This window comes from Pleurodeles waltl, chromosome 2_1, assembly GCF_031143425.1.
Source record: "Pleurodeles waltl isolate 20211129_DDA chromosome 2_1, aPleWal1.hap1.20221129, whole genome shotgun sequence".
Lineage (NCBI taxonomy): Eukaryota > Metazoa > Chordata > Amphibia > Caudata > Salamandridae > Pleurodeles > Pleurodeles waltl.
This window is the reverse complement of record NC_090438.1, coordinates 905,280,916-905,305,119: the sequence shown is the minus strand read 5'-3', so window position 1 is coordinate 905,305,119 and position 24,204 is coordinate 905,280,916. Positions and strand designations below refer to the sequence as shown.

The 24,204-nt window shown below is 45.1% G+C and overlaps 1 protein-coding gene across 3 annotated transcripts in view; it reads right to left on the bottom strand.

Annotated features, from left to right (window-relative positions):
* ZNF236 (zinc finger protein 236) overlaps positions 1 to 24,204 on the bottom strand; it is a 1,086,161-nt gene that overhangs the window by 464,719 nt on the left and 597,238 nt on the right. For all 3 annotated transcript variants that reach the window (XM_069218833.1, XM_069218835.1, XM_069218834.1), the window contains one exon: positions 19,110 to 19,392. In XM_069218833.1, the coding sequence (XP_069074934.1) occupies positions 19,110 to 19,392 (283 nt within the window). The remainder of the gene's footprint in view (positions 1 to 19,109; positions 19,393 to 24,204) is intronic.

Sequence of the window (24,204 nt, the reverse complement as noted above, 5' to 3'; positions counted from 1 at the left end):
AGTGCAGGGAGGAGGAGATGGCACTCCCAAATAAAGGGGGGGGGGGGGCTCACCGCTGGGCCCCCAGTGCAGCGCAGGTCCTTTGATGGTGCCTGGCGCCAGCCCCACTCCAGCTGCTCCAGGGGCGGCGCCAGTACAAATCCAGTAGTCAGGCACAGCAGAGGGACACAATTGCAGGCCCCCACCATAAGCCGTGGACAAGCAGCAGCACGATGGGCTGACAGGGGTGGTGGTGGGGGGGGAGCAACATGGGGGGAGCTCCCACTCCACTGCAGCCCGATCCTGCCACACACAGGAGCCGCGCCGGGTCCGCCGAGCACGGGAGGGTTCGGCTCCTAGCCCCGCCTTAGGCCGCACTACCGCCGCACCAGCTCGCCCGGGACCGCAGGTCAGCTGCGCCCCGGGCATTGCTGCCGCGGCATTCTCACGCCATCCTCACGACCATGGAAAGAGGCTCCACGCCTCTACAGCGTCCCCGTCTCTGGCCCAAGCCCAGCCGCCTCACGGAGCGCTCCCGTCAGGCGGCCATCTTCCTCTGTGGCGAGACCATGCCATATATTGAGAAATTCTTGTTGTTATATACACAGTCCTACTAAATTCGTAGGAACCAAATAACAGCAGAAGGTCAGAAGAGTGATGAATTGGGCAAGATGGAAAGGAGTGACCACAAAGGGAGTTGGGGGAAAAAGTTGTTCAGGCCCATCAGAAAACATATGGCAACTGGACATTTAAATACAGATGGCTGATCCAGCAAAGATAAGAAACCAGACAAGGCAGCTAAATGGCCCTTCACAGAGCCAATGGCACATCCCCCTCTGAGCAAGGGAAATACCAAATTGCAGCATGTGAGATCATTTGGCCTACAAGGGTTCCACACCATTTTCTGCACACCATGCAAAAAAGTTGCCTCATCTGCCAGGATAAGCAGACTTAGTGGAGGGGCAACACACACACACAATGACATCCAACACCTCCGGTGTTGCTGGAGGAGATTAGTTGTCCCCACTCAATCTCCAAGCATGTAGTTGGGGGTCTCGGATATTGGGGGTGCACGAAAATTCCCCTCTTGCTGGGAGTGAAGGTCGGGCCTGAGTGCAGGGCGAAGCAGGGGCCATGTGGAGAAGTGCAGAAGGTCTTACAGCCTCCTAGGCCAATCCATGGCAATGAGAATAACTTGGTCCTGATCTTGGCAAATAATCTTCAGAACTCAAAGAAACAAGGATGGAGTGTTGGGGGAGGGGAATGTGTATTACAGATGAAAGTTTCACCACAACTGAAATGCGTGCCCAAGTCTCACCTTAAAGGATACTGAAGGGTGCAGAACTGCTGAGACAGAGCTTTTTCCTAGGATGTGACTAAGTCCACCAGAGGAGTGCACCACTGGTAACATATGTCTGCGACTACCTCGTGCAGAAGACGTCACTTGTGATCAAGATAAAGCCAATTTAGACTGTCGGCTCTGTCATTCAGAGGCCCTGCTAGGTAATTGGCGGTAATTCAGATCCCTTGGTAGTGAGCCCAATACCAGTCTCAACACCTCCAGGCAAAGGAGGTGAGACCCAGCCGGCTTGTTTGTTCGTCGAACTATACATCAAAACCTAGAAGGACCCACCCACGATGGAGGGGAGGAAGGCCTTTAGTACCAGCTGAATCACCCATAGTTCCAGCAAGCTGATTGTAGGAAGTTGGCTCTGTATATACTATTTCAAAGTAAGAAATAGTGTGCACAGAGTCCAAGGGTTCCCCTTAGAGGTAAGATAGTGGCAAAATTAGATCATTCTAATGCTCTATTTTGTGGTAGTGTGGTCGAGCAGTAGGCTTATCAGAGGGTAGTGTTAAGCATTTGTTGTACTCACACAGGCAATAAATGAGGAACACACACTCAAAGACTTACTCCAGGCCAATAGGTTTTTAAATAGAAAAATATATTTTCTTAGTTTATTTTAAGAACCACAGGTTCAATATTTGAAGTAAACACATAAAATGCAAGGTACTTCACACAGGTAAGTTAGGAACTTTGAATAAAAGCAATATCATATACAGTCTTTGTTAAAATGGCAATAAGCTATTTTAAAAGTGGACACTGCAAACATCAACAGTTCCTGGGGGAGGTAAGTAAGACATTTACAAGTCTGAGTTCCTGGGCAAAGGCAGCCCACCGTTGGGGGTTCAGCGCAACCCCAAAGTTACCACACCAGCAGCTCAGGGCCAGTCAGGTGCAGAGGTCAAAGAAGTGACTGAAACACATAGGTGCCTATGGAGAATAGGGGTGCTCCGGTTCCAGTCTGCCAGCAGGTTAAGTACCCGCCTCCTTGGGGGGCAGACCAGGGTTTTTTTGTAGAGCACTGGGGGGGGGGGGGCACAAGTAGGCACACACCCTCAGCGGCACAGGGGCGGCCGGGTGCAGTGTGCAAAGCAGGCATCGGGTTTCAGATAGGAAACAATGGAGGGACCCAGGGGTCACACTAGCGGTGCCGGCAAGCACGGGGGGGGCTTCTCAGGACAGCTACCACCTGGGCTAGGCAGAGGGTCGCCTGGGGGTCACTCCTGCACTGAGGTTCGGTTCCTCCAGGTCCTGGGGGCTGCGGGTGCAGTGCTGGTTCCAGGCGTCGGGTCCCTTGTTCCAGGCAGTCGCGGTCAGGGGGAGCCTCTGGGTTCTCTCTGCAGGCGTCGCTGTGGGGGCTCAAGGGGGTCATCTCGGGCTGCTCACGGGGTCGCAGTCGTCGGGGAGTCCTCCCTGTGGTGTTTGTTCTCTGGATCTCGAGCCAGGGGCGTCGGGTGCAGACTGGGAAGTCTCACACTTTCAACGGGAAACGTGAAGTCTTTAAAAGTTGCTTCTTTGTTGCAAAGAAGTTGTTGAGCAGAGCCGCTGCTCACCGGAGTTTCTTGGCCCTTTAGTCCAGGGCAGTCCTCTGAGGCTTCAGAGGTCACTGTCGGATGCGTCGCTGATTGCAGGTTTTCGAGTCAGGAGAACGGCCAGTAAGGCGGTGGCCAAAGCAGTTGTTCCGTCTTATCTGCAAGCTTGTAGGTCAGCGGTCCTTCTTTCTTCAGGTTGGAGGAATCTGATTTCCTGGGTTCTGGAGTACCCCTAAATACTAAATTTAGGGGTGTGTTTAGGTCTGGGAGGGCAGTAGCCAATGGCTACTGTCCTGGAGGGTGGCTATACCCTCTTTGTGCCTCCTCCCTGTGGGGGGAGGGGGGAGCACATCCCTAATCCTATTGGGGGGATCCTCCAAAACTAAGATGGAGGATTTCTAAAGGCAGGGGTCACCTCAGCTCAGGATACCTTAGGGGCTCTCCTGACTGGTGGGTGACTCCTCCTTGTTTTACTCATTATCTCCTCCAGCCTTGCTGCCAAAAGTGGGGGCAGTGGCCGGAGGGGCGGGCATCTCCACTAGCTGGGATGCCCTGGGGTCTGTAACAAAAGGGGTGAGCCTTTGAGGCTCACCGCCAGGTGTTACAGTTCCTGCAGGGGGAGGTGTGAAGCACCTCCACCCAGTACAGGCTTTGTTCCTGGCCTCTGAGTGACAAAGGCACTCTCCCCATGTGGCCAGCAACCTGTCTGGTTTGTGGCAGGAACTGGTCAGCCTACACTAGAAGTCAGATTGGTATTCTCTAGGATGCCCTCTGGGTGCACGTTACAATAAATTGCACACTGGCATCAGAGTGCATTTATTGTGCTGAGAAGTTTGATACCAAACATCCCAGATTTCAATGTAGCCATTATGGAACTGCACAGTTTGTGTTTGACAAACTCCCAGACCATATACTCTTATGGCTACCCTGCACTTACAATGTCTAAGGTTTTGCTTAGACACTGTAGGGGCATAGTGCTCATATACAAATGCCTTCACCTGTGGTATAGTGCACCCTGCCTTAGGGCTGTAAGGACTACTAGAGGGGTGACTTACCTATGTCACAGGCAGTGTGAGGTTGGCATGGCACTCTGAGGGGAGTGCCATGTCGACTTAGTCTTTTTCTCCCCACCAGCACACATATGCTCTGAGGCAGTGTGTATGTGCTGAGTGAGGGGTCCCCAGGGTGGCATAAGACATGCTGCAGCCCTTAGGGACCTTCCCTGGCATCAGGGCCCTTGGTACTAGGGGTACCAGTTACAAGCGACTCATCTGAGTGCCAGGGCTGTGCCAATTGTGGAGACAAAGGTACAGTTTATGGAAAGAACACTGGTGCTGGGGCCTGGTTAGCAGGGTCCCAGCACACTTTCAATCAAAACTTAGCATCAGCAAAGGCAAAAAGTTAGGGGGTAACCATGCCAAGGAGTCATTTCCTTATACTGATCTAAAGTGCCTGCTCTTCCAGAGGCCCCTAATCTCCAGATGAGCTACTCCCCACCCTAGGGGGGACTGAAGACCACCCTGTGAGTTAGGTTTGCCTCTTACCCCCACCAAGCCACTTCCACCACAACACTCAAGGGGTTCACGACGGAGTCTGACAGGTTATCCCCGTACTGGAGCCACTGCCTGTGGAGTCACCACTGCAGCGCTCTGAGGTGCCATCTTGCATGCGTGCCTAGGAGGATACTGGAAGCCAGCAGACCTAGATAACACAGAATTCTTAGGACTGTGACTCTTGAACCTTGTTGGAAGGAAATAATCATCTCTGGACGTCTTTGATTCTGTGGGACAGAGGGAAGGAGCAGAGAAGAATAGTGTCCAGTACTGACCATATGAACTGAAATGGTTAGGAGTGCCACAGTTGAGAATCAAGCTTGTTGATGGAAAATCCAAGGTTGAACATGTTGTCGTCTGCAGGTGGTGTGACATTTATGGTGAGCTTGCTCTGAGCAGCCAGTCATCCAGATACAGGAAAAAGGAGGATGCCTGACCTGAGATGTGCCATTACCACTGCAATCAACTTCATGAAGACTCAAGGGGAAGATGTCAACTCAAAGGGTAGTACCGCAAATTAGCAGTGCATAGAATCCACAACAAATCTTCTGATGGGAACGCAGGATAGGGAGGTGGAAGTACGCATCCGGCAGGTCAAAGGGCACCATTAAGTCTCCAAGCTCCAATGCCAGTATAACAGCATTCTGAATTTTTCCTTTTTGAGGAAGAAGTTCAGGCACATGAGATCTAGAATACGACCCAGACTGCCATCCTTTCTGGGCACCATCAAGTAACTCTTATAACCCTGGGCTTTTTTGCCTTCTCTGGCACTAACTCCATTGCTCCTTTGAGGGGAAGAGCTGCCATCTCCTGCAGTAAAATGGTCAAAAGGGTGGGAGATGATGGTGATAGGACAGGTTCCAATATACATAAAGGAGCATAGGCAGCTTTCAACTGTCTGCAGTGGTCTAATTAAGGGGCACTGTTCCTGCTTTTTAAAAAAAATTCATTCTTTTTAGTGGTGTTTCAGCCAAATGCACGATGTTTGAGTGTAGAAAATTGGTAGAATATTGAAAAAGACAAGAATGATGCCTATTCCGGCACATTTTCTGTTTATTTGGTCAAATGGAAAATATTTTAAGGCTTTTAAAATGTTTTGAAAAGTTGTGTTCTGGTATCTCATAGGAGATGGGATTTATTCTATCTTTTATGAAATCAGAGGGAATATCTTGGAGAAAGGGGGTTATTGTGGGTGAGAGGGGGACATGAACTACTCTGCAGTTATGTCCCTGGTCAATATATCAAGAGAAGTAGTAAATGACCACCAGACCAATCAGCTTGTAAAACAAAAATCACAGGAGAAACCCCAAGACTTAAGCCGATTTATCTCCTACATTTTTAAGATTCACCCTTCAGCAACACAACTCTTGAACTGAACCATTTAAGACAATGGATTACAAACAACACCTTCATCTTAGACTCATCGCTGTCAATGGACAGACAGGTGAGCGCTGTCTCATCGGGTTGCTTCCACACCCTGCGCATGCTTCAAAAGATCTACAAGTGGATCCCCATCGAAACCAGGACAGTCACCCAGGCCCTTGTTATCAGCCGCCTCAACTAGTGCAATGCTCCCTATGCCGGAACCACCGGCAAGACCTGGAAAAGACTACAATGCATCCAGAACGCCTCCACCTGGCTCATCAAGAACGTGCCACGACAGCCACACCTTCATCCTTCTCAGAGACCTTCACTGGCTGCCTATCGACAAGAGAATCACCTTCAAGCTTCTGACCCACAAGGCCCTACATGACCCTGGCCCAGCCTACCTCAAACACAGACTCTCCTTCTACACTCCCGCCAGACAACTCCGCTCCGCCGACTAGGTCCTCGACAAGGTCCCCTGCATCCGGAAAACCACACCCGGAGGAAGATCCTTCTCCCACATCGCCACCAAGACCTGGAACACTCGCCCCATCCACCTCAGGCAATCTCCCACCCTGTCTCAGTTCAGGAAGGACCTCAAGACCTGGCTCTTCGACTGATCCTCTCCCCCCAGCCCCCTTTTCCTCCCCAGTGCCTTGAGACCCTCACCAGTGAATAGCCGCACTCTACAAATCCCTGATTGATTGACACACTTGGGAAGATATTCTGACCAGAGGTGCATCTGGCTGACTTATGGCTGCCTGTGCCCAGACCGTAACAAATCATTATCTATACTACACCACTGTGTTCCCAGCAAAGCGGATAACTTGCGGAAATATGGTATTATGGTCAAAAGGTCTCACTTCAGCATATGTGGTGGACCGAAGCCCACCTTTATGGCATTTGAAAAGAGGTCACACCTCCCATTAAGACCATGAGGTGCACCCTGCCTGGGTATAGGTTGATCATATTCTTACATGCACCACTACAAGATTCCCCATGTAAAACAGAGCTGCGTAACTAAACCTGCCTGCACAAAAATCGGCAGATTATATTTACTGTTTCTTTGTTGAATAAAGCCAATGTATCGTTGAATACTGCACAGTAATTTTAAGACTAAATACAATTTCAAACATACACTGACAACTCAAAATTTGTTAAAAATATGTTAAAACTGGCAATGAAAAGTGCAAACACAAATAGTGAAAAACGTTCAAAAGCAGAATTTTTAATTTTCCTTAAACACAAGAAAGTGGGTAATTGTGAGGAAATTAGAAAGAAGAGAATTCCTGATGGGGGCTCCTTGATCGAACAAGCACTGGCAAAGGCAAGAGGTTTGGCTTTAGTTACTAGCTTTTTAGGTTTTCCACTACTTTTTTGTCATGTTTTTTGTGAAACGTTGTTGGGGAAGTTGCCAGGTTCTCGTCAATCTAAAAAAAAAAAAAAAAGACTAAAAGCAAAACTAATGTTGTTGGTCTCTAAAGGCAAGCACTGCCATAGTAATCTCTGGCACAGAAGGAACTGCTTTGTATGTATATGTGCTCCTTATGAAAGGGCACAATGTCGTCCCTCACAAAGAAGTTGGTCAAAGGCTAACGTGAACTGATCCACTGTCACATGCTCCCTGCTGTTGTGGGCAGAAGAAAAATGTGAATAACACAATAACAGACCAAAACCCCCCCCTAGAAGTAACTATATTATACATATCATTTTAGTAAAATCAAAGAATCTTGGCAAACGCCGGACCTAAAAAGAGGGGTTCAAACTAAAACTTACAGGAAATATTTTCATTTTGAGCAGAGATTTTCCTTCTCCTCAGTCAATGTGAATTCCTAATAATGTTTAGTTTCGCAGAAAGATAACTTGCAGACCCAGTCTGCACAGATTTGTGTGTTATATGTCACCTTTTTAATGGATTAGAGATTGTAGCATAAATCAAAGTAATACGATCAAACTTTCTTGCAGAAGACTCCAGACAAAATGAAATTAACAACTGGGTTGTGCTGACCAAGAGTGGATATAGTACCGGAAATATGGGTGTTTCTAGAATTATTCCTGTATGTAACAATAAGTTGAAAAAAAGTGGACAAATAGAGAAAGAAGTATATTATTTATCATTGTTGCTAAATAATTATGTGTGTGTGGCTTAACTGAACTAATACAATGCTGCTGAAAATGTACTAATTAAGCCATTATTAGAACGCGAGAGCCCATTGAAAAGTTGCAATCTGAGATTAACTAAATTACACGATGGGACAACAATATAGTAATGCATAGGAACCTAATTTTGATAGTGCAAGTACATTTCTGTACAAGATAAATCTGTTATGATGCGTTGCGTTTAATAAGAGATTAGCTACTCATAGCTCAACTTGCTCACTGTGGTTCTTGAAATCTGTTAAAGCTTAACAGCAGATACACACAGGTCCAGTTATGGATCATCAGCAGATGAATGGATAGGGACATCTGGTATTGCTACTATTTTTCTCAGCACCTCCATGAACAGACAGGAAGACCTAAGAATGATCAAGCATGAGTTGAAGATAGAATCAGCGAATGAGGTACAACAAAATAAATTAACACCATTAAAGGATGCAGTTCCCTCAAACTGACCTAAAGCGATGACTAACCAAGCAAGAAAACAAACAACCACAGTATCACCAACTCCAACTGTTTTATTGAAAATGCACACTAATACCCTGGAACTATTAGTTTCAAATGCTGCTGAGAGAGCCAGAAATCACCACTAATCAAACCTAAGTCCAAAGTGTGATCAGGCAGCACCAACATGGCAGCAGTCAGTGCTGCAGCTAGCACATTACCCAAACTGACAGGCTGTGAAAAGAATCTGATCCAGGAGAAGCCGATTAGTTACAAAATGAAGAGGTGTGTATATATTACACATCATGATCTCCCTTAACAAGTTAATGTGGTAATTAGGAAAAATAATCTAGGTAGCATTTATCCAGAGACAGATTCCCACAGTGGTGTTAAAAAACACCTTAAAGGGAAAAAAAATGTCTAATGACATCTGACGATGTCTCAGCTTCTACTTAGAGAGAACAAACGTTTTCAAGAAATCTGACCAAGAACTGATTTCTTTTACCTCACCCAAAAAAAGACAAGCTCTGTCACGAGCGAGTATTACTCCTTCGGTGCCTGCAACCATAATTTTCTGTTTCCCGAAGGTATGCAAATTTGCGTTATTTTCGCATACCTTTTTTGATTAAGATATATATATATATATATATATATATATATATATATATAATGTCACTTACCCAGTGTACATCTGTTCGTGGCATGAGACGCTGCGGATTCACATGCTGTGCATATCCCGCCATCTAGTGTTGGGCTCGGAGTGTTACGAGTTGTTTTTCTTCGAAGAAGTCTTTTCGAGTCACGAGATCGAGGGACTCCTCCCATTTCGGCTCCATTGCGCATGGGCATCGACTCCATCTTAGATTGTTTCCCCTGCAGAGGGTGAGGTAGGAGTTGTGTATATAGTAATAGTGCCCATGCAATGGAGTAAGTATGTATGTACATAATGTGACTAAAAGTGTTATATTTACAAATTTACAAATGTACAAGTTTAATTTTAATCAACTTATAACGGCTACAGGCTCCCGGGGAGGTGGGAGGGCGCATGTGAATCTGCAGCGTCTCATGCCACAAACAGATGTACACTGGGTAAGTGACATTTTCCGTTCGATGGCATGTGTAGCTGCAGATACACATGCTGTGCATAGACTAGTAAGCAGTTATCTCCCCAAAAGCGGTGGTTTAGCCTGTAGGAGTTGAAGTTGTTTGAAATAATGTTCTTAGTACTGCTTGTCCTACTGTGGCTTGTTGTGTTGTTAACACATCCACGCAGTAATGTTTAGTGAATGTATGAGGCGTAGACCATGAGGCTGCCTTACAGATTTCTGTCATTGGTATATTACCTAGAAAGGCCATTGTGGCGCCTTTCTTTCTAGTGAAGTGTGCCTTTGGTAGGCAGTTCTCTTTTAGCTTTAACATAACAGGTTTGAATACATTTAACTATCCATCTGGCAAAGCCTTGTTTGGATATTGGATTCCCTGTATGAGGTTTTTGGTATGCTACAAACAATTGTTTTGTTTTGCGAAACTGTTTAGTTCTATCAATGTAGTACATTAGAGCTCTTTTTATGTCTAATGTATGTAATGCTCTTTCAGCTACAGAGTCTGGTTGTGGAAAAAACACTGGGAGTTCCACAGTTTGGTTTAAGTGGAACGGTGATATAACTTTTGGCAAAAATTTGGGATTTGTGCGTAGAACCACTTTATGTTTGTGTATTTGTATAAAGTGTTCCTGTATGGTAAAGGCTTGTATTTCACTTACTCTTCTGAGAGATGTGATAGCTATTAGGAAGGCTACTTCCAAGTTAAGTATTGCATTTCACAAGAGTGCATGGGTTCGAATGGTGGACCCATGAGTCACGTTAATACAATATTGAGGTTCCACGAAGGAACTGGTGGTGTTCTTGGTGGAATGATCCTTTTTAGACCCTCCATAAATGCTTTTATGACTGGGATTAGTGAAGTTGAATGTGTAATTTGCAGATAAGCAGAAATTGCTGTGAGATGTATTTTAATGGATGAAAAAGCTAATTTAGTGTTTTGTAAGTGTAGTAAGTAGCTTACAGTGTATTTAGCGGACGTGTGTAATGGTTGAATTTGATTATTATGACAGTAATAAACAAATCGTTTCCAGTTATTTGCGTAGCAATGTCTTGTAGTAGGTTTTCTAGCCTGTTTGATGACCTCCATACATTCTTGTGTAAGGTCTAGGTGTTCGAATTCTAAGACTTCAGGAGCCAGATCGCTAGATTGAGCGATGCTGGATTCGGGTGTCTGATCTACTGTTTGTGTTGAGTTAACAGATCTGGTCTGTTTGGTAGTTTGATATGAGGCACTACTGACAGGTCTAGTAGTATTGTGTACCAAGGTTGTCGTGCCCAAGTTGGTGCTATTAGTATTAGTTTGAGTTTGTTTTGACTCAATTTGTTTACTAGATACGGAAGGAGTGGGAGAGGGGGAAAAGCGTAAGCAAATATCCCTGACCAACTCATCCATAACGCATTGCCCTTGGAGTGAGGCTGTGGGTACCTGGATGCGATGTTTTGGCATTTTGCGTTTTCTTTTGTTGCGAATAGGTCTAGTTGCGGTGTTCCCCAGTTTTGGAAGTAGGTTTGTAATATCTGTGGATGAATCTCCTATTCCGTGGATATGTTGGTGATCTCAACTGAGATTGTCAGCCAACTGGTTTTGATTTCCTGGGATGTATTGCGCTATTAGGCGAATGTGATTGTGAATCGCCCAATGCCAAATCTTCTGTGCTAAGAGACACAGTTGTGATGAGCGTGTGCCTCCCTGTTCAAGTAATACATTGTTGTCATGTTGTCTGTTTTGACAAGAATGTGTTTGTGGGCTATTAGCGGTTGAAATGCTTTCAATGCTAGAAACACTGCTAGTAGTTCTAGCTGATTTATGGGAAGTTGTTTCTGCTGAGTGTCCCATTGTCCCTGGATGCTGCGTTCGTTGAGGTGTGCTCCCCACCCTACCATGGAAGCATCTGTTGTGATCACGTATTGAGGCACTGGGTCCTGGAAAGGCCGCCCTTGATTTAAATTTACATGATTCCACCATTGTAGCGAGGTGTGTGTTTGGCGGTTTATCAACACTAGATCTTGTAGATGACCCTGTGCTTGTGTCCATTGTGTTGCTAGGCACTGTTGCAAGGGCCGCATGTGTAATCTTGCGTTTGGGACAATGGCTATGCATGAGGACATCATGCCTAGTAGTTTCATCACTAATTTTACCTGATACTTCTGGTTTGGGTGCATGCTTTGTATTACGTTTTGGAATGCTTGTACCCTTTGTGGACTTGGAGTGGCAATCACTTTTTTTGTGTGGATTGTTGCTCCTAAGTATTGTTGTATTTGACACGGCTGTAGGTGAGATTTTTGGTAGTTAAGTGAGAAACCCAGTTTGTGAAGGGTTTCTATGACGTATTTTGTGTGTTGAAAACACTGTTCTTGAGTGTTGGTTTTGATTAACCAATCGTCCAGATACGGGAATACGTGTATGTGCTGTCTTCTGATATGTGCCGCTACTACTGCAAGGCATTTTGTAAATACCCTTGGTGCTGTGCTGCTGTTATCCCGAATGGTAACACTTTGAACTGGTAATGTACTCCTTGGATTACAAACCTTAAGTATTTCCTGTGTGAAGGATGTATGGGTATATGGAAGTACGCATCCTTGAGATCTAAAGTTGACATGTAGTCTTGTTGTTTGAGCAAGGGGATTACATCTTGAAGTGTCACCATGGGAAAGTGATCTGATTTGATGTAAAGATTTAGTGTTCTGAGATCTAAGATGGGTCTCAGAGTTTTGTCCTTTTTGGGTATTAGAAAATACAGGGAATAAACACCTGTTCCTTTTTGATGGTTGGGTACCAGTTCTATTGCGTCTTTTTGTAACAACGCTTGAACTTCTATTTGTAATAGATCTAAGTGCTGTTTGGACATGTTGTGTGTTCTTGGAGGCACATTTGGTGGTAATTGTAGGAATTCAATGCAATAACCATGTTGGATAATGGCTAGGACCCACGAGTCTGTTGTTATTTCCTCCCAAATCTGGTAATAATCTGTGAGTCTCCCCACCACTGGTGTTATGTGTTGGGGATTTGTGACAGTGAAGTCACTGTTTAGTTTGAGGGGTCTTTGGGCTTTGGAACTTTCCCCTAGTTTTAGGGAACTGTCTGCCTCTGTATTGTCTCCGAAAGCCTCCTCTTTGATATTGGGCCTGGTATGTGGGTCTGGTTTGTGAGGTTGTGGGTTCTGTGCTTTGGGCCCGAGAACCCCCTCTAAATTGTGTCTTCTTAAATGTGCCTCTGCTCTGTGGGGAGTAGAGGGCGCCCATGGCTTTGGCCGTATCAGTGTCCTTCTTCAGCTTTTCTATAGCTGTGTCCACCTCTGGCCCAAACAACTGCTGTCCATTAAAAGGCATATTAAGCACAGCCTATTGGATCTCTGGTTTAAACCCAGAGCTGCGTAGCCATGCGTGTCTCCGAATAGTGACCGCTGTATTCACAGTTCTTGCGGCTGAGTCCGCTGCTTCCATCGCCGATCGTATCTGGTTATTTGAGATATTTTGGCCCTCTTCCACCACTTGTTGTGCACGCTTTTGGAACTCCTTGGGCAGATGGTCTATGAAGTGCTGCATTTCATCCCAATGAGCTCTGTCATATCTTGACAATAAAGCTTGTGAATTGGCAATGCGCCATTGATTGGCCGCTTGTGCTGCAACTCTCTTTCCCGCTGCATCAAACTTTCGACTTTCTTTGTCGGGTGGTGGTGCATCTCCAGAGGTGTGTGAATTAGCCCTTTTTCGTGCTGCGCCCACTACTACTGAGTCAGGTGTCAGTTGCTGTGTGATGTACACGGGGACTGTAGGGGAGGCTTGTACTTTTTCTCCACCCTAGGTGTGATGGCTCTGCCTTTGACGGGTTCTTGAAATACTTGTTTTGCGTGTTTCAGCATCCCTGGTAACATCGGGAGACTTTGGTACTGACTGTGTGTCGACGACAAAGTATTAAATAAAAAGTCATCCTCAATGGGTTCAGCGTACAGTGCCACATTGTGAAAAGCCGCTGCTCTGGACACCACCTGCGTGTAGGCCGTACTGTCTTCAGGTGGTGATGGCCTTGCTGGGTAGCAGTCAGGACTATTGTCTGATACAGGCGCATCATAGAGATCCCATGCATCTGGGTCATCCTGGCTCATCCCTGTGTGTGTTGGAGATTGCATCATAGGGGGTGTTGCAATTGGTGACAGTTGTGGTAAGTGGTGTGGCGATGGTCGTGGCGAAGAGTGAGGTGGAGTTACTGCTTTTGCCACTTTTGCTTGTGGTTGTTTTTCTTTGTCTTGGAAAGCAAGTTTTCTTTTCATCCTTATAGGAGGGAGAGTTCTTATTTTCCCTGTATCCTTTTGAACATGGAGCCTTCTTTGTGTATAATCTGGCTCCCCTGCTTCTAGCTCTTGTCCAAAATTATGGCCTTGCAGTTGTGCTGAAAGGCCTTGTTCCTCAGAGTAGGAGCTTGTTTTCGGCTCCGAAGCTGGATGTTTCGGTACCGAAACCTTTTCTACAGTCTTTTTCGGCTATGAAGCCACTTTTTTAGGTTTCGGTGTTACGAACTCTCGGTGCCGACTTATCTCGGTGCCGGTATCTTGATGTCGAGTTTGGTCGGAACCAGGGTCTCGGTGTCGAGTATGTTCTGTGCCGGTATCTCGACCGGAGTCGGATGACTTCGACACGTGTGTGCCCTTTTTCGGTACCGATGGACGGTCACCGATTTTACGGGTTAAGTCATGGCCTGCCGGCAGTGGCGTCCCCTGGGCCTTCATGATTTTTGCGTGAGTTTTAGCCGGGGCTGTTTTACTCACGGTTTTCGGCGTCTGTTCTGTTTCGGGCTCGTCCGAGTCAGCAATGGAGAAAGTCTCTTCTTCCTCGATGTTGTGGTGTCCTGACGGCGCCAACGCCATTTGAAGCCTTCGTGCTCTCCGGTCCCGTAGTGTTTTTTTCGACCGAAATGCGCGACAGGCCTCGCAAGTATCCTCTTTGTGTTCGGGGGACAAACACAAATTACAGACCAGGTGTTGATCTGTGTATGGATACTTGTTATGGCATTCGGGGCAGAAGCGGACTGGGGTCCGTTCCATGAGCCTTGAAGACGCACGCGGTCGGGCCGACCAGGCCCCGTCGGGGGTAGAAGCCCCAAAGGGCTACCGGAGCTCTTCTTGAAATCGGTGTCGATCTGCGTTAACTAACCCGATACCGAACGCAAACAATACCGTATAATTTTTCGAGATTTAACTAACTTTCCGAACCGAAACATGGAGCGAAGAGGAACAATTCCGAACCCGATGGCGGAAAGAAAACAATCTAAGATGGAGTCGACACCCATGCGCAATGGAGCCGAAATGGGAGGAGTCCCTCGATCTTGTGACTCGAAAAGACTTCTTCGAAGAAAAACAACTCGTAACACTCCGAGCCCAAAACTAGATTTGGCGGTGGCGTCCCCTGGGCTTTAGCGCTTTTCTCGTGAGTTTTTGTTTTCGACGTCTTACTCACGGTTTTCGGCGTTTCTTCGGGATCGATCTCCTCAGAGTCCGACTCCTGGGTGGAGAATGTTTCTTCCTCCTCCTTGAAACGCCCTTGTCCTGTCGGCGCCGACGCCATTTGCAGTCTTCTTGCTCTTCGGTCCCTGAGTGTCTTCCTGGACAGAAACGCTCGACAGGCCTCACAAGTATCCTCCTTGTGTTCTGGTGACAAACACAAGTTACAGACCAGATGTTGATCTGTATATGGATACTTGTTATGGCATTTTGGACAGAAGCGGAATGGGGTCCATTCCATCAGCCTTGAAGAGACACGTGGCCGGGCCGACCACGCCCCGACGGGGATGGAGGAAAACCCCGAAGGGCCACCGGAGCTCTTCTTAATTCGGTGTCGATCTGTTGTAACCAACCCGATACCGAAAGCAAACAATACCGACGATTTTTCCGAGATTCTAACTAACTTTCCGACCCGAAACACGGAGCGAAAAGGAACACGTCCGAAGCCGATGGCGGAAAAAAAACAATCTAAGATGGAGTCGACGCCCATGCGCAATGGAGTCGAAATGGGAGGAGTCCCTCGGTCTCGTGACTCGAAAAGACTTCTTCGAAGAAAAACAACTTGTAACACTCCGAGCCCAACACCAGATGGCGGGATGTGCACAGCATGTGTATCTGCAGCTACACATGCCATCGAACATATATATATATGGAAAATGTCACTTACCCAGTGTACATTAGTTTGTGGGGCATGTAGTGCTGCAGATTCACATGCTATGTATATCCATTCCGACATCTAGTGTTGGGCTCGGAGTGTAACAAGTTGTTTTTCTTCAAAGAAGTCTTTTCGGAGTCACAGGATCGAGTGACTACTCCCTTCGGTTCCACTGAGCATGGGCATCAACTCCATTGTTAGATTGTTTTCCCGCAGAGGGTGAAAAAAGGAGTGATAGAGCGTATAAGAGAAAAAAGATGCCCATGCAAATGTAAATGTATATACATATGTACAAATGTTAGTAACTTAAACGACCATAGGCTTCCAGGGAGGATGCATGTGAATCTGCAGCACTGCATGCCACAAACAGATGTACACTGGGTAAGTGACATTTTCCATTCGATGGCATGTGTAGCTGCAGATACACATGCTATGCATAGACTACAAAGCAGTTATTTCTCCCCAAAAAGCGGTGGCTAGCCTGTAGGAGTTGAAGTTGTTTGAAATAATGTTCTTAAGACAGCTTGTCCTACAGTGGCTTTTTGTTGTGAAAAAACATCAACACAGTAGTGTTTAGTAAATGTATGAGGGGTTGACCATGTAGCTGCTTTACATATATCAACCATTGGTATGTTTCCTAAAAAAGCCATTGTTGCACCTTTCTTTCTTGTAGAATGTGCTTTAGGAGTGATTACAAGTTGTCTTTTTGCTTTGATGTAACGTGTTTGTATACATCTAACAATCCATGTTGCTAAACCTTGTTTTGATATAGGATTGCCTGAATGTGGTTGTTGGAAAGCAACAACAAGTGGCTTTGTTTTCCTAAATCCTTCCTGTCTCTTTATGGATGTGTATTCTACATTGTCTCCCATCCATAATTTGTAGAATGGGCTCAATGTCCGACTCTTCCTCAGAGGTTTTATGGCTTTCTCCTAATTTCTTGGAAAGTCCTTGCTCCTCTGTATATGATGTCTTTTTTGGTTCCTAAGTCTGTTGTTTTTTCGGTACCGGAAATGTTGTGGAAGGGCTTGGCTCAGAGACTGCCTTTTGAATTTTCGACTCCGAAACTTGGTGTTTCCTGCTGGAGTCTGAAATTGAGCCTTTTATAGTTTTACTCAACTCCAAAGTAGACGGAGGAGTGGCCTTTTTCGGCACCAAACGCAGAGGTCGGTCGCCAACAGTCTTTTTTCTGGCCGAACCATGGCCTTCCAGCAATTGTGTACCCAAGGCCTTAGGATGTTTCTTGTGTGGGGGTGCAGGGGCAAACGTACTCACATGCTGGCCAGCTGTGATGGGTCTGTCGTCTTCGGTTTCTTGTTCGGAGTCTGTGTCTCGGATAGAGACTGCTGTCTGCTCCTGCTCTTCTTCGGTGACGTTGAGATGTTCACTGCTTTTCGAAGCCATTTCAAGTTTTCGTGCTCTTCGACCTCTAAGAGTCTTTTTTGATCGAAACTATCAACAGGCCTCACAATTTCCTCCCGATGGTCTGGAGAAAGGCACAAGTTGCAAACCAAATGCTGGTCTGTATATGGATACTTGACGTGGCACTGAGGGCAGAATCGGAATGGAGGCTCTCCACGCGGTAGGCCCGAATAGACCTGAGTTGGGCGCGCACGCCCCGAAGGGCGAAAAAAGTGATTTTCCGACTGTACTACCGGTTTGATGCTAGATGGAGAACGCGATCGAAACAATACCAACGAAAAGGAAGGTTTTCTAAAGTATTCCGAATCGAAATCTTGGAGCGAGAGGAAACATGTCTGAACCAGACAGTGGAAAGAAAACAATCTAACAATGGAGTCGATGACCATGCGCAATGGAACCGAAGGGAGGAGTCACTCGATCCGTGACTCCGAAAAGACTTCTTCGAAGAAAAACAACTTGTAACAACCCGAGCCCAACACTAGATGTCGGAATGGATATGCATAGCATGTGTATCTACAGCTACACATGCCATTGAATATATATATATATATATATATATATATATATATATATATATATATATATATATATATATATATATATATATATATATATATATATATATATATATATAATAAAAATGTACATGTAGAAATAGAACCTTTATCTTAGTTTTTGCCATGTGATATTTGTTCACCTCTTTGAATAAAATTCTTACTAGTGAAGTCTACTCTTAATGCAGTAATTGTTTTCATGGTGGGACAGTTTGCCTTATCCGCCTCCATTGTTGTCTGAATACTGCTTACAAGCCTGATTCAAGCATGTTAATCTATGAAAGAAATAATAATGGAAAAAAAGAAGTAACTTACCTGTACACTGCGGTTTTCCAGTGATGTTATCTTTTATAGATTCACATGTGACCCTCCCTCCTCCACGTTTAGACTCAACATTTTTAATACCTCTTTTTCTCTTTTTTTACACTCAGGCTCAAAATCTGAGGACTGGTGGCTCTGCAGGGGATGAATGCTGTAGGGGATGAATGCTTCAGGGTCTCTGATTAGTTGAAATTTGGATGCATGAAAACAATGTGAATTGGCTAACAATGTCTATTGTTTTACATATGATTCCGAATGCTTGTGTGTTAGCACTGCTTTTTATTACTGTTACAGTGGGATTCCCACCACGACAACAGGGAAGATTCAAACATGTAAATCTATGAAAGATAAAATACTGTATAATGGGAAAACACAATGTTCTACTGATGCATTAAGCCTGGTACCACATAGCAAACTAAAAACAACCTGCCATTGCAAACAGTTTTGCCAGAATGGATAGAAACATGTTGACTTCATAATCAGGTCGAATTATTCTGCTGTATTTTTTAATTCTACACACTGCATACAGGAATAAAGACCTTAATCTACCAGCATGTAGTTATAGTTATCTTTTTCTTCCCCTCTGTCCCCCCAATAGAATATCTCCACTACAAATACATAGGGACATTAGGACCTCTCTCACTACAAGTGTAGTGGCTCAGGCTGGCTGCTCTACCTGACCCATGGGGGGAGCAGCCATATATTCAAGCATGCCACCCTTTGGGTGAATGAGGACTTCATTTGATAAAATAATATTTTCTTTATGTTTGATTCATCATGGATGGAATAGAAACTACATTCCCTCTCCATCTTTTCACATCTACAGTACTTTTTGCTGTATTCCTTGATTATGAAGGGTATACTCTGAGTCTTCCTCTCCTTTTTCCTTTGTTTGCTGTATAATATCTAATTTGTGCAAGTGATGTTTATTCTGCCTACTTCTCAGCTCCAAAAGGTCTAGGAAGAAAACACAAATCCAAAGTAAGCCCTGGTACATCAACATTAAAAATGCGACAACCCACATTGTCCTTTCCTCATTAGAAGAACAACAAACTGTCCTTGTTTGTTTAAGATTATGAAGAAAATTCGAAGTACAAAAAGAATGACAAAAGTAGTTTATAAAACATACTATACACATCACATGTTCAATGACAGGCACAGAAATAAAGGTTCCAATTTACCTGACTAAATCACTTGGCTTTTTAAAACTTTTTCCACAGTAGGAGCAACTGTTGGGGTATTTGGGTTCTGTTTCGATTTCTGCTTGCTTGTCCTTAATCTCACTTATCCTGTCCTTCTCCGCAGCAGACTCCACCAAAATCTTTCCAGAGACAGTAGCACCTTCTTGTAGTTTGACTTTTGCAAGCTGTTCAATCTCCTCTGCTGTGAACGTGATTACCTCAGACCGAGATTTCTTAGGCAGTGATCTATCAGAGTTTTCATCCTCTTCATCCATGCTACCCACTAAATGCAAACATTATAAAGAAATTATTAATGAAAGAAGCGAGCCCTTAATTCTGATAAAAGGCAACAGAATAATAAAGTATTACAGAGCACCACACTGACAACATTTGAAATAGGGATGCACTCTTGAAGCACAAATGGTTGTACTATCATCTTTGCTAAGGGCGATCTCCAGACAAATCCTCTGGTAGTTTTAATGGGACTAAAACTTAACCAAAGCTTTGCATGATGTTTCACTTGTACTAGAGTATAGGGCTACGCTGCCTCACTACATAATCCTCCTGCCTATGAAATGTCATACAGGAAGTCACTAATGGTTTAAGTATCTATTGCTTAGTATTTAACATTAGGCACATTTGGTTTCTGAGGTTGGTGGCACTCCAGCTAACAGCTACGTATCTGTTTACAAGCAATATAATGTAACATTTCATAGGGGAGCCCCAACTGGGGCATTCATTACTTTTCCAAACAGGATAAACTTCCATGAGTTACAAGAGATTTTATAATTCAATCTTCTATACTTCAAACTTTAATAACCCCAACACGGAAAATGTATGTATGAAAAATGTAAATATTTTTTTTAAAAGCTGCTTACTGTGTTAACTCCAGTGTTCTTCTCATAGCCACTTTTCATTAAACATAAGAGCTACCCTCCCCATTTCATTAGAGTACTACAGCACATGCATCAGTATTAACATGAGGTTGAGTGCATGCAGAGTATTATCCTTTATATACTGTTTCAGCTTCAGAACCTCAGTTAATTTAAAAATAGCTTTAACAGAAGGGCAGAATAGAGGATCAGGGAAAAGGTTTTTGAAAAAAGGGTAAAAGAACTAATCGGAAATGCATTCAAAAAATGTAATTAAGAAAACATACCTTCATGATGATTTGAATACTCGTGGGTACCTCTAGCCATCTTTCACAATGGATTGAGAATTGACTGCACTGGCAGACAGCGATAGAAAAGGCATCTCAATAAAGGATGCACTTTTTAAAGAATTGGGACCTGCCAAGCAGAACTGCCTCTACAAGCAGATGAGCTCAACTCCCTTACACGTGTTGCATCAACTGTTTTACCACGTTTCTACGGTTATCATAACTTGCAAGATTTTAGCTGCATATCGTGATGTTGTCAGGGAGGAATGGGTGGGTTTTGTGAAGGGCGGACAGCAAGGACAGAGTACCAGATAAATCTTAACTTTACCTTATTCAACGGTCCTGCTATCTTGCATCCCAACTTAATGGAAAAAAAATGAATGTACAGCTTTGCTTGTGAGGGACAGGGTGACAGCCTGTTGCAAGACATGTTTCAAGCAGTTAAGTTACAAACTGCTACCTGGCCGAAATCCCCATTTTTTTAGACTATACATTTGGGGAGTACTGACAAAGTGTGCGCGAGGTGTAGCTTGCTACACTACAAATGTCTGTTATAAGGAAAATGCCTTTTGAAGGTCACACACAATTCTTTGCTCATTTAGTTGGAGGAGCCTATACTCACTGGATATTGTATGTTTTCTAAATACCAGAGGCTTATTGCCACCTTTTAACTCGGTCTGCAGCCTATCTCTCTGTTTTACAGGGCTCTTTTAGATCTTAGAAAAAAAAAATCACCCACCAACCTAGTTGGTGGCATGCTTCATCATAGGGATCCCATCCAGGTGCCCAGACCCGCAAACAGCATTAAGCGATGATCTATCTAAATAGAAGTACATAAATGGAGTTGTGCCATTACTGAAAAAAACGTCAGTTAAGATCCAACAGTATAGGCACTTGTCTTAGTGAGAAAGTACCATAAAGAAGAGGTCCTGGAGAAAGTCCCACAAACCCTCTTTGGGGCATACAAAAGACTGGCTGAAACATGTCAACCTAAAATTAGATGTAGGAGTACATAAGGTCACCATTTACATCTTGCACGGTTTTTAACCTTGGGCATTGTAGAACAGCCCGGAGGCGCTAAGCACCAGGGGTGGGACCCCTATAATGAAGCATGCTAATAACTTTGGCACCGATTGACAAATCTCCACAAAACTTTCCAAAAAGCTGCTACTTTTTGACTAGTTTGTGTACTGAAAGTTTCAGGTCATCCATCAAGCGGGTGCGGAGAAAAAAAGAGGGGTCCCAAATTTAAAAATAATGCATTATGATTGGCCCAGGGAGCCTTAGGTCATCTAGCTCCTGTGGGAGTCAGACTCCTGCGAGAGGGAGTGCTCCGACTTGCTGAAAGAAATATGAGAAAAATGTTGCTGGCAGCAATTACAGCATGCAGCCCTCCTCCCCTATAATAAAAAAACAGCCCTGGGGGATAGGGTCCCCAGGGCCTGATAAGGCTCAACAAGGGAGGCCACGTGGTCTCCCTCCCTTTTATTTTAATTTGTGGCCCTGGGAGATGGAGTCCACAGGGGCTAACAAGGCTTGGGAGGGGGGAGAGGAGGAGACACTTGGCCCTCCTCCCCTTTAATAAAAAATAACAGCCCCAGGGATTAATGACGCTCAGGGTGGAGGGCCACGCGGCTCCCCCTCGTCTTTAATGAAAACAAAAAAAAGGCCCCTGGGGTTGGGGTTCCCAGGGCCTAATACGTCTGGGGGAGGAGGGCCATCCGGCCCTCCTCCCCCTTTATAATAAATGAGGCCCTGAAGAATGGGGTCCCCAGTGCCTACTGAGGCTAGGAGAAGGGGGCCATGTGTCTCACCACCGGTTTAAACAAAAAAAAAACCTGGGGGATGGGGTCTCCATGGTCAAGTCCTGTGGCCAACACCCCCCTCCCCACACACACATGGCAGAAGGCCATGTCAACCGTGGGGGTGGTTGCCTTTACGGGGTTGGCCGCAGGCCAGGCCCTGCAGCCAAACCCCGACACAGGTTAGATTTATGGAGATTCGATATTGCTTTACTTTAAACAAAAACCCTAGAAATTCCACTGAAAAAACTAACTAACGGTAAAGCAGCATTATAGTTATGTAAATTTGTCAATGACAACATTAACTTTTTTTAACTAAAAAAACAAACAAAAAAAAACACACACCCAAAAATTCACCAGTTTAGTTAGAAGCGCCAACTATACCTTGTGCCCCCACCATGAACGGCGTATGACCTCACATATTACATCACTCATGACCTGTTCTATGTCATCATTTATGACATCACTGCCATTGGGTGTGGCCTTATAGCTGTAAAAGGTAGACCACAGCTGTGTAAATCAAACAATGTCTTGAACATTAGGTTGCAAAGAATCAATTTATTAGAAATACAGTAGTGGACAGATCTGTTCTACTTTGCAGTATAACAAGCATGAATAATGATCCTGCATGCTTCTCTAAGGATGTCCATACAGGGTTGTGGTAGGTTCAAATAACTAAACTCTGTAGACTTTAGGAACCAGATCCCAATGTTGAGGGATCTGGGGCCTGGGTGTCTGATTTCTCCACGGTTCTGCGTGAGACGGTCCTGTTCAGCAATATCTTGAGGGGAACTACGGAGAGTTCTAGGAGTGTGGTGATCCATTGCTGTCGTGCTCATGAGGGAGCTACTAGGAGGAGGATGAGAGATGCCTGCCCAAGTTTGAGAACCGAAAATGGAAGAATGGGAGAGGTGGAAAATCAAATATTCTTGACCAACTCATCCATAGTGCAGGAGGAGTGATGAGAAGTGCAGCGCTGCAATAATGTTTACAACGCTCCCATAGCTTTGGCTGTGCTTATATTTTTTCTATTTTCTTGCGTACAGCGTCTACTTGAGGGCAAAAAGGTGTTCGCAATCAAAAGGAAGTGCAAGAATGTTTTGTTGCACCTCGCGTTTGAAGCCTGAAACCCTAAGCCAGGCGTGACCCTCTGAGGAGCATGCTTGAATTAATGCCTTTTGCTGTTGTGTCAGCTGCATCATCTCATGTGTCCTTTTTTTTAATGTTCCACAGGACAGGAAAATGTTAGAGGAGCCCCTCAATCTTGTCCCAAAGAGCTCTTCCAGAGCAGGAGAGGAGGCCAAAGGAGCTGACAATTCTCCATTGGTTAGCCGACTGAGCAGCCACTCAATTCCCCGTTGCATCTATCTTTTTACTTTCTTTGCTGATGGCACCTCACCAGATAGTTGTGAGTTTGCCCTTTTTCTCGCTGTGGCGTCCACCACAGTCAGGAGGGAGTAGGTCTGTTATGTATGTAGGGCAGTTGGGGAAGATTTACACTTATCGACCCTTGGAGTAATGACATGTGCCTTAAATGGGTCTTTAAAGATGGCAGGTGTGTGTCTAAGCATACCTTTAAGCATCAGCACATACTGTGCCTAGAGTTGGCTGGGAGGAGAGGGTTTGAAAAAAAAAATCCTCATCTAATGGTTCTCTGTGGAGCTGAACAGTATAATATGGAGCGGCCCTACCTATGACGTCATGGTAGATAGTGTCTGGGGGCAATGGCTTGCTGGGTGAAGGTTGGGGTCTGTGTCAGTAGGTGGGTCTGTGTCATAAGTTTCCCACTGGTCATCATGTAGTGAAATACAGTACTGGTCTCCGTATCCCTGTCCTGCTCCCCCACCCCCTCAGCTACCCCCCCCAAGCAAGAAAATGAATAGACCCCTCAGGGGAATACGTTGCTGGTGCAGCAGGTGAAAGTAGTGCAAAAGGTGGTCATGGTGGGATGGTATGCTTAGGGCTAGTTGCCTTGTCAGTCTTCTTTCTGTGCTTTGGTGGTATAGGTATGTCCAAAGCCTCCTCAAACCAAAGTTGTATCTTTGCTGATTGTGCACCAGCATTGGGGGGACTTGCGAAGATACAGCCAGGATGAACGACCAGGTGTTTTTAGCGCATGTGTATTTCCTCATGC